Source organism: Carex rostrata, chromosome 10, assembly GCF_964058835.1.
Source record: "Carex rostrata chromosome 10, lpCarRost1.2, whole genome shotgun sequence".
NCBI classification, from domain to species: Eukaryota; Viridiplantae; Streptophyta; class Magnoliopsida; order Poales; family Cyperaceae; genus Carex; species Carex rostrata.
Genome location: NC_135927.1, coordinates 13550059 through 13561344, shown reverse-complemented (window position 1 = coordinate 13561344; position 11286 = coordinate 13550059). Strand labels below are relative to the sequence as shown.

General features: G+C 36.9%; 1 protein-coding gene across 1 annotated transcript; it reads left to right on the top strand.

The window, feature by feature from the left end:
- Positions 1-5263: 5263 nt before the first annotated feature.
- Positions 5264-8861, top strand: LOC144560339 (altered inheritance of mitochondria protein 32-like). Its single transcript, XM_078309505.1, has 5 exons — positions 5264-5676; positions 5942-6027; positions 6837-7139; positions 7529-7612; positions 8076-8861. Exons 1-5 carry the CDS (start codon positions 5329-5331, stop codon positions 8452-8454), a joined length of 1200 nt encoding a protein of 399 aa, XP_078165631.1. The 5' UTR covers positions 5264-5328; the 3' UTR covers positions 8455-8861.
- Positions 8862-11286: the final 2425 nt, after the last annotated feature.

The following is an 11286-nucleotide window of genomic DNA, read 5'->3' as shown; positions in this document are numbered from 1 at the left end:
ATTGATTATGAAGAGTTTTATGTGGGTAGTTTTATAGGAGGGTTAAAAGAGGAAATTAAGAACACCATTGATTTATTTGAAACACCAACCCTCAAAATAGCCATCAGTTATGCCAGAAAAATTGAACTGACTCTTGAGGGTAACTCTAAGAAATGGAGTTCAGTCAAACCACCAGTCTACCAAAGGGCAATAAAATGGAATGAACAGTACCAGTACAGAAAAGGGGATAGCCTTCAACTGACTACCAAGACCCTAGTACCAAGCCAGAATCAGTTGTCCTTAGAGGAGAAGAAGGCTAAGGGGTTATGTTTTAGATGCAATGAAAAATATCATTATGGCCACAAGTGCAATGGTAAAGGGTTACATGCACTAGAAGCTGAGATGGATGAAGAAGATGAAGGGTTTGAGGAAATAGCAGAAGGGGTAATAGTAGAAGAAGTGGTTGAGGAGCAACAGGAAGATGAACTGGTGAACCAAACAACCATTAGTGTCTGCATTAACAGTGCTGAGATTAATACTGGTACACCAAGATTCAAGGGGCAAATAGGTCATCTTCCCATATGTGCTCTAGTTGATAGTGGGAGTACCCACTCATTTGTCAGTCCAGCCATTGTACAAGCCCTAAACCTCAAAGGGAAACCAACTACTTCCATCTCTTTTAGAGTAGCCAATGGACACAAAATGTTCTCTAAAATGTTGTGTACTGGTGTGGTGTTTTCACTGCAAGGTCAGGAAATTGAAGGAGATTTGAGGGTTTTGGATGTCCCAAGTTATGACATAATATTGGGGGCTGATTGGCTAAAAGGATATGGGTCAAAAATTGACTATGATGAAGGAACTGTGAGCTGGAAGCATAAAGGAAGACCTGTTAAATTGAAGATGGAAGGAGTATTTGCTAAAGTGAGGTTGAGTGAGCAAGAGGTTGATGTTCAGAAAGAAGTGAAGAAGGGCAGTCAAGTCTTTATGGCACAATTATTCAGCATTATTGCCATTGAAGAAAAAGACACAGTAGAAAAGGATCCAAGGGTACAGTCCATTTTAGATGATTTTGAATCCATATTCCAAGAACTCACAACCTTACCACCTCAAAGAACAGTTGACCACAAAATACCCCTAAAAGCAGACTCAAAACCTATTGCTTTGAGACCTTACAGGTTCTCATATTTTCAAAGACTGGAGTTGGAGAAAATAGTTACTGAACTGTTAAAAAATTCTCTTATCCAACCTTCTCAAAGCTCTTACTCTTCTCCTGTGTTGTTGGTTAAAAAGAAAGATGGAAGTTGGAGGATGTTTGTTGATTTTAGAAAGTTGAATGAAAACACTATCAAACACAAGTTCCTCATTCCTATCATTGATGATCTGTTGGATGAGCTCAAACATGCCGTCTATTTCTCAAAGCTGGACTTTATATCATGATACCATAAAATCCGAATGTGTGAAAAGGACAAACACAAAACAGCATTTCAGACACATGATGGTCTCTTTAAATTCAATGTAATGCCCTTTGGGTTGACTAATGTCCCAGCAACCTTCCAATCTCTCATGAACTCCCTTTTTAAACCCCACCTAAGAAAATTTATCCTTGTGTTTTTTTATGACATCTTGATATACAGCCCGGATTTAAATTCCCATCTGAACCACTTGTAAATAACCTTATAGATCTTGAAGGAGAACAATTTGTTTGTTAAGCTCAGTAAATGTGATTTTGGGGTAGAGAAAATTGAGTACTTGGGGCATGTAATTTCCAATGGGGTAGTAGCTACAGATCCAAAGAAAATTAAGGCTATGGTTCAATGGCTTGTGCCAAAAATAATAAAAGAGTTGAGGGGATTCTTAGGGTTAATAGGCTATTATAGAATATTTGTCAAGGGGTATGGAATTATTGCAAAACCACTAACAGATTTGTTGAAAAATAATGCTTTTAGATGGAATGCAGAGGCTCAATCAGCATTTCAGCAGCTGAAAGATGTTATGGTGCAAGCTCTAGTCTTGGCTCTTCCTGATTTCACCAAACTTTTCACACTAGAGACAGATGCTTGCCATGATGGCATAGGGGCTGTGTTACAACAAGGAATGAGACCATTGGCATTTATCAGTCAGAAATTGAGTCCTAAAAAGCAAGATCTCTCAATCTATGAAAAAGGGTTTTTGGCACTGATAGTGGCAGTAACTAAATGGAGGCATTATTTGATGGGAGGTAAATTCATTATTAGAACTGATCACATAAGCCTCAAATATCTAATTGAATAAAAGATCCACACCTCTACTCAGCATAAGGGGTTGAGTAAATTGTTGGGCTTAGATTTTGTAATTGAATATAAGAAGGGGTGTGACAATGTGGTGGCTGATTCACTCTCAAGAAGAGAGAAGGGTAATAAAGGAATGAAGAATGAGAAACAAGAAGCAAGAATTTTAGCTGTGAGTGAAATCAAACCAAAGTGGATGGAGAATATTCAGAATAGTTACAAGGAAGATAAGTGGATTGAGAATCTGAAAAAACAATTAGTGGATACTGATAATAGAGAAAAGAAAGGTAGTAAAGTCAGTGAGCACCTGGGAGCGATGAGGTATAATGAGAGGATTTGAATGGGCAGTAGTGGTGATTGGAGACAAGAGATAATATGGCATGACTCAACCATAGGAGGTCACTCAGGAGTCACAGCCACCTACCAAAGAATTAAGAAGGTATTTTATTGGCCTGGGCTCAAAGATGATGTGCATCACTACATTCAAAGCTGTCACAACTGTCAACTCAACAAGCATGAGTTAGTTTCGAGCCCTGGATTGTTGCAACCTTTACCAGTACCTGAAGAGGCATGGGCAAGTGTTGGCATGGACTTCATAACATGCCTGCCAAAATCCAAGGGTAAGGAGGTCATTATGGTGGTGGTGGACAGGTTAACAAAGTATGAACATTTCATAGGGCTCTCTCACCCTTACAAAGCTATAGATGTAGCTCAAGCCTTCTTAGATTTTGTGTACAAACACCATGGGTTACCAAACACTCTAATCACTGATAGGGACCCTATTTTCACTAGCAAATTCTGGCAGGAATTGATGAATTTGATGGGGGTAAAGCTCAATATGAGCACTTCATACCACCCACAAACTGACGGGCAAACCGAGAGAGTAAACCAATGCTTGAAATGGTACTTAAGGTGCATGGCACATGATAAGCAAAAGAACTGGGCATTTTATTTACCTTTGGCTGAGTGGTGGTACAATACCACTTTTCACAGCTCATTCAAAACCACACCTTTTGAGGCACTGTATGGATATTCCCCTCCCCAATTTGCTTTGAGTAGTGCACCAAAGAGTTCAGTGGAGTCGGTGAATTTGTTGTTAAGAGATAGACAACATACTCTAAATGAACTGAAGGCTAATGTCATGAAGGCTCAAAATAGAATGAAACAATATGCATATAAGAAAAGGAGTGAAAGACAATTCAAGGAAAGAGATTGGGTTTATTTGAAACTGCAACCTTATAGGCAAAGTTCCATATTAGGGAAGGGTAATCAGAATCTTCAAAATTTCATGGGCCTTTTGAGATAATTCATAAATCATAAAATCGAAGAAGTTGCGTACCGATTGTAATTGCCAGCAGGATCAGCTATACATCCGGTTTTCCATGTTTCTCAACTCAAGGGACGTGTGGGAGATAGGAGATCAGTATCTCCAAATTTGCCATTAATTGGAACTGAAAATGAGCATCCTAAAATACCGATGGCGATTATGGCAAGAAAAATGGTTAAGCGTAACAATGCAGCGGAGGCTCAAGTGTTGATTCAATGGCAGGGAGAAGAGATTGAAGATGCGACTTGGGAAGATTACTACTTTATGTCTAAGTGATATCCAGAATTTATTCTCGAGGACGAGAAAGCTTTCAAGGCAGGGGCATTGTCATGATCGGAGGTGAATTTGTTGAAAGAAGAAAGGAGCTGTGCGGATTTGGGGATAATCCAATCAGCCGCTGAAAAGAATGGAAAGAAGGAGATGGAGGGCAGCCCATCTATTGAAATTGAAGCGTTGCAGGTGGGACCAATGCTAAGGGCAGAGACCGTGTCCTTTAAAGAGGCATCAAACTGGCAGGTGGGGTCATCCTCGCTAACACTGGAGAAGATTGGGGAAATTGAGACTAGAGAGGAAAGGTCAGCAGATGGTTAGAGAGGTTTGTTATTCTCTGCCATCGCTCTTGCTGACATAGCAATTCGCGGTACATTTGAATGTTCCGTTGTATCTTTTACCAAATTACTTTACTTCTTTTGTTCGCCTATATATAGGCTGTCTCTGTAATAATTTGGATTATGTCAATTTTGAATGAAAGTTACTATTTTCCCTTTTCTTTCTCTTTCGCTATTTCTTTGAAATTGTTCAAGTAGCTTACTTTTAGGCTCAATTGCGATTTCAATTGTATCGTCAGATCTTGGATCTGACAAGAATATTATCAATTAGTACTATTTTTTTATTATACTATGTTGTACTTCCATAATTCCATTGAAGGATGAATATCACATTGGTCGCGAATTGAAAGCATCACGTATGATTTAATCATCAATGATAATTATAATATCATATCCTCTGTTAACTCAAATTATTCTGTTCACATTACATCGTGTTGCTTCTTCTAACATCCTACAAAAGCAGACGGAATTGACAATTTCCAAATTCCGAATCATATTTATAATTTTTTTCATTCTGGCTTTTCATCATGTACTATCTTACAAAAAAGAAAAAGGAAAAAGATTCACGAGTAATAAATAAAAATTCGTGAACGAAAAATGTAGGGAGTTTAATTTGTTGGTTTATTTTGATTCACGATGCAATGAAGCTCTGGTGCAAATCATGCAATACATAAAAACTAGCAACAAATCTGATTCCATCAAATTAAAAATTCCTAAATCTCTCTCTCAACGATGTAGTTCTCTACGCCAGGAGCACATGCACGAGTTAATACCCCTGGGCTAATTTCTCCCTAAGATCACAACGCCGTGATCACACACTATACTTTCTTCTTCCCCAAGTCTAAAGGTGGAAGAGTCGAAATCAGGAGTCCAGGTCTCCAGGACTACGCCTGCCCAATTCAGCTATTCGGATTGCATCTTCTCCAGTGACCGAGAAGTTAGGTGCATATCAATACGATATCAAACGGTCAGATCAAAATCTAATGTTCGAAAAGTAGGTAATTGACCATTATATTTATAATGCAATGGAGAGAGACTGTACACAGATTTTGTCAGTAAATATTACAACGGGAAGGGATTGTCATTATCCGGTCACATTGCGCCATTTCTCCAAAGTCTCTTTCTCCCTGTCTCTTTTCTGTCTACCATGAGTGATTCAATTGGCACCTCTCCGACCCCGATTGGCGATGCGCCGATTTCGTCTCCGGTAGAGGCCACCGGAAGCGCCGCGGGAAGTCTTCAGAACGATGGAGGGATTCTCACCGTAGACGCCGCCGCCGCCGCCGCCGCGTATGACCCAGAGTCGGGTTTCCAGCGCGATGAGTTCGGGAAGGAAACGCTGGCTGGGACCGTGCAATTCCACGAACGCCACGTGTTCCTCTGCTACAAGAACCCACAGGTCTGGCCTTCCCACCTCGAGTCGTCTGAGTCCGATCGCTTGCCCAGGCTGCTCTCGGCCGCCATTAAATCTCGCAAGAAAGAGATGAACAAGTCGGTACGAGTGATGATACTCAATTTGTTTAGATTTAACTTTTATAACGACTGGTTGGGTTTACTGAGGGGTGTGTATTTGTTCATTGAATATGATTGTCTGATCTGTGTGGAATTGTGCTTTATTTTGGATTTACGAGTGATGATACTCAATTTGAATATGATTGTCTGATCTGTGTGGAATTGTGCTTTATTTCTCTCCTGATTCACGGCAATAAAAATGTATTTGTTCCAACCATATATTTTTATTTTTGTTGTTCATGTTACAGACTCGTCTGACAATATGTGAAGGAGAGGACGGAACGGATGCATCAAATGGAGATGTTCTCATCTTTCCAGATATGATCCGATACAGGTATTTCCAAAAGCTATTGTAGTGTTAGAACTAAATTTTGTTTAGAGGTTAAATTACAACTGTGTTAATCCATACCAACCCACCCCCCCCCCCCCCCCCCCCCCCCCCCCCCCCCCAATAGTAATAAAGAAGTGGAATAGTATTATCTATCCTTGTACCAAGGTTGTCTTTTTATTACCAACATGTTACCCACAGTAAATCACTTTGATAATCAGACTTCAGCCGCACACACCCATGCTTCATAGACAGAACAGGCAACTATTTCTTATTGTACCATCTGGCACATGATTAAATTATTACCTGTTGAAATCTCAGCTTAACTCATTGCATAATCAGTCTATCCAAAACTCATATGCCCATACTACTCATTAACCACTACTTTAAGTGTGTTAAGCTGCTAATTATGTCTTATGTTATTTTAGGAGAGCGCATTAGCTTTATACAAAAAAAGGAGTCTTTTTATCTCCTTCATCACCAAAATGTTCCATCCACCTTCTGAAATCAGTCATCTCCAACTTCTATTTAATTCAATCTCTTGTGGGGCCCAGTTTTGTGTAGGGATGCAGTCACTATCCTTGGGCATTCACTCTTTCCACTTCATCCTTGATATTATCTGTCATCAAAAATATAATAAGCAACACCATATTTTTTTTTGTTGTTTTAACACTTGTAGTTCTTAAAAACCATAAATCATTTCTGTGTTATCATAAACCCATCATATATTACCAATTTACCAGAAATTAAGTTAAGTGTCGTAAGGGTGGCAATGAATGTCCCAGTTTTGAGTGAATGCAATCTTATTATTTCAGGAGACTCACTCACTTTGATGTGGAGACATTTGTTGAAGAGGCGCTTGTGAAAAACACTGAGTGGCTTCCTGGAAGTCCTACGCCCATCACTGGTGCATATGTTTTTGTTTGTGCACATGGCAGCAGGGACAAGCGATGTGGAACTTGCGGGCCCGCTCTGATCAATAAGTTCAATGAGGAGATTGGTGTGCGCGGTCTTCAAGACCAGATTACTGTTAGTGGATGCTCTCACATTGGAGGTCACAAGTATGCAGGAAATGTTATCATTTTCTCACCTGTAAATGGAGAGGTGACTGGCCATTGGTAAGAGATGACATGCTGTGACTTCTGTTATTGTTTTCTTGAGAATTAATCTGTCGTGCCCTATTTAAGTAATAGAGTATCCCAATTGGAGTCTCTTAATAGTGCTATACAGCATGAATGGCTCCTTTTTGCTGCTATATTTTGTATTTTTAAATAGTACTCTGTCATTTTGTGATTTAAGTTCACTATGAGACTTACGGTCTTTAATTTGTATGAAGTTTGGTAGTCAAGTGATATAGTACTATTTTATTGTCGCTGCCTCTTATTTATAGCCTATACACTGTAGATAATTTTCGAAATTATATTACTGAGCTCTTATTTGTAGCCTATACAGTGCCTCTTATTTAAGTGGAGTTTGATTGTGATTAATTGGAGTTTGATTGATTTAGGTATGGATATGTTGCACCTGATGATGTGGCTGTGCTGCTGGATCAGCATATTGAAAAGGGAGTAGTAGTTGACCATTTGTGGAGGTAATTTTTAATTCTTCTTCTCAATGTTTGTCTCATGGTTCTTTAATTAATCATAATCAGGGCTAGCAATTGGATTGGTATTGTTTGATCAGATCATTTACCATTAGCTGCTTCTGTATAAGTGGTGCTTGTAATATTACCAGTTTGACCATTTCTTTCTTTGCTCCTGTTTGGTTATTATGATATTTTCCTGTCCTGCTCAGTGTCCAATTGCGCCATGTTAGGCTAAAAGTGGGTTTACATGGGCTAATATTACCAGTATGCATAAGGGAGGGTTAAATTAGACTTCATAGATGCATGATTGTGAAGTATTGGGCCAATTGAGGCTAGGTAGGCTACATGTGGGTTCACTTGACCTTTAGGACTGGGTGCGCAAAACTCCTTTTACCCTAATAAATTAAAATAAGAGAACCACATTTTCTTCTTCTGATTATGCTGAGTTTGTACTGAACTGCTTCCACAGAGGCCAGCTCGGGTTGTCAGAGGAAGACCAAAAGAATGCACTTGAACTTAAGCGACAATTAGCCAACTTGACTCAACAAAACTCGGGCGGATGCTGCCAGGGCAGCAATGGTAACGCTTCGTGCTGCCAGAACGGTACCCAAAAGGAAACCAACTCCAAATCTGAGCGTGCCATATCTGAGAATGGAAATGACAAAATTGCCCCGGACGATAAAGTGGGCAGCTCAGCCCGCAGGTCTAGGTCCCGCAAAATCTGCCACCTGCCAACTTTGCTTGAGACCTGGGAGAAGGAAGATACCTATGCAGTTCTTGCTGTGGGCTTGGCTGGTGCGGCTATATTTGTGGCTTATAGCATGTATAAGCATCACCACAGCAAGTGAGCCTGATGTGCCTGTACGGCATGTTACAGTGCTACTTTATAAATGGTTATTGAGGCATCCATTATTAATACACTACAGTTATTTATTAGTATTGATAAAGCTCCATAGCAGAATTAGTGTTTTTTTTTTTTTTTTGGTTGGACATTGAATAATATGTGGAATCTGCTGGGGACTTACATGCAGTCACTTAAACATGTTAGATTAAGCTTCGGTGTGGTTGCTTGCAAATTTTGTAATTGACTGTACGGCCTATGGTGTGCAGATTTTTGTTACCTCTTTTTGTTGTTTATGGGCGAAACTGTGCTCTATGCCAGGTGATTTTTAAAAGCTACTGTTTGTATGGAATGCACAGTCTGTAAAAGAAACCTGATTGCTTAAATAGAAAATGTTGTGGTATTTATAGTTTATTATTGTTATTATTATTATAAGTTTTTTTTTTTTGCTTTCTTTTATGGAATCCACAGTTTTAGTGTATGCTACATGTTCTTGAACGTTGATGTGACAATTATTTGGATAGAAAAATAAGGTTTGTCTACCGTTTGTTAATTCCACCCAAATTGCTCATGCTGTTAGACCGCTGCTCATATAGAAATTTTTTTTTTTTTTTCGGAAATCTTTGGCAGTATAATCATATAGAATTCCTTGCTGACTTTTTGAAACAAACTATCAACTCTAGTATTTCTAACAACTTTGAGAGAATTTGACGAGTATTCCAAATAATGAAACAAACTATCAACTCATGCAGAGGTAAACAAAATATCTATTAAGCTCATATAAATATCTCGCTAAAGTATTCACATAAACATATAATGTTTCTGTTACTTGTAATTTCAATGTTTTATATTTTGGAGGTCCTTGTTACATGTGGTTTTAAGGTTTTATATTTTGGAGGTCCTTATTACATGTGGTTCTAGAAGTACGGCCATTTTTATTAATATCCTTAAAAAAAAACTAAATTTTAAAAATAACTCTACATTTAATTTTTTTTATTAAAAATGCCCCAACCGCCAGGCCCACGGGCGGCCCAAAACACAAGCGGAGCGCCCGTGGCTGGGGCGCCCCATGGCCCTTTTTTTTTTTTTTTTTTTTTTTTTAGAGATTTTAGTATTTTGATTTGAATAATTTTGTGAAAAAAAAGTTTTTTTATTTAGAGTGTATGCCAAAAAAAAAAATATTTGATATATTTACGAAGTGATGTCGTAAATTTTTATAACTTTGATTTATTTATTTTTTTTTTTTTTGGTGAACTTTGATTTTATTTGTCAGTTGGATATCACAAGTCTAAATATAACACTAATAAGGACTTGGCTTTTATTATGGTTTTTATAATATATGTATAATATACACATACACATACACATACACATACACATACACATACACATACACATACACATACACATATACACATATACATAGACATATACATACACATACACATATACACGTACACACATATATATACATATACATATACATATACACGTACACGTACATATACATATACATATACACATATACATATATACATATACAAAGCTACATATATACACATACTATTTTAGTAGCTCTAAACTACTATTTTGAATAAAGGCCAAGTCCTTAATTAGTGTTATATTTAGACTTGTGATATCCAACTAACAAATAATATTAGTATACATATACACATACATTTTTGCTTTGGTCCATACTACAATTATAATTTAATATTAGTTAGTAACAAAAAAAGGTAGAAGATTTCAATTCATGCAACATATATACATATTGTTTTTTGTACACATGCAATCCCATGTGATAAAACATAACATATACTCCTCTGGATCCAATACAATATTTGTATAAAAGTTATATCCTTACCGCTTAGAAACCATGTGATCAAGGTTTGGCATACACTCTAAACAAGAAAACTTTTTCTTCACAAAATTATTTAAATCAAAATACTAGTATATGTATATGTGTATATGTGTATATGTGTATATTATACATATATTATAAAAACCATAATAAAGGCCAAGTCCTTATTAGTATATGTATATGTATATGTGTATGTATATGTGTATGTGTATGTGTATGTGTATGTGTATGTGTATGTATATATGTGTATGTATATATGTGTATGTGTATGTGTATGTGTATGTGTGTATATTATACATATATTATAAAAACCATAATAAAGGCCAAGTCCTTATTAGTATATGTATATGTATATGTATATGTATATGTGTATGTATATGTGTATGTGTATGTATATATGTGTATGTATATATGTGTATGTGTATGTGTATGTGTGTATATTATACATATATTATACCATAATAAAGGCCAAGTCCTTATTAGTGTTATATTTAGACTTGTGATATCCAACTAATAAATAAAATCAAAGTTCACCAAAAAAATAAAAATAAAAAAATCAAAGTTATAAAAATTTACGACATCACTTCGTAAATATATCAAATATTTTATTTTTTGGCATACACTCTAAATAAGAAAACTTTTTTTTCACAAAATTATTCAAATCAAAATACTAAAATCTCTAAAAAAAAAAAAAAAAAAAAAAAAGGGCCATGGGGCGCCCAGCCACGGGCGCTCCGCTTGTGTTTTGGGCCGCCCGTGGGCCTGGCGGTTGGGGAATTTTTAATAAAAAATTAAATGTAGGGTTATTTTTAAAATTTAGTTTTTTTTTAAGGATATTAATAAAAATGGCCGTAAGAAGTATATAACTTAGGAAGGACAAATAAATTAAAAGGATTTTTTGTGTTCCTTAAAAAAAAATCATTTTCTGTAGACATTATCTATAGTATAGGGATGACTGCAGCTGTACAGTAAATGACC

What these genes read in the sequence shown, in the direction of transcription:
- LOC144560339 (XM_078309505.1), top strand. Translation starts at nt 5,329, where the DNA reads ATGAGTGATTCAATTGGCACCTCTCCGACCCCGATTGGCGATGCGCCG. An exon ending in CCAGATATGATCCGATACAG is followed by an intron (nt 6,028 to 6,836) that starts GTATTTCCAAAA and finishes TTATTATTTCAG; the next exon opens with GAGACTCACTCACTTTGATG. An exon ending in GTAGTTGACCATTTGTGGAG is followed by an intron (nt 7,613 to 8,075) that starts GTAATTTTTAAT and finishes CTGCTTCCACAG; the next exon opens with AGGCCAGCTCGGGTTGTCAG.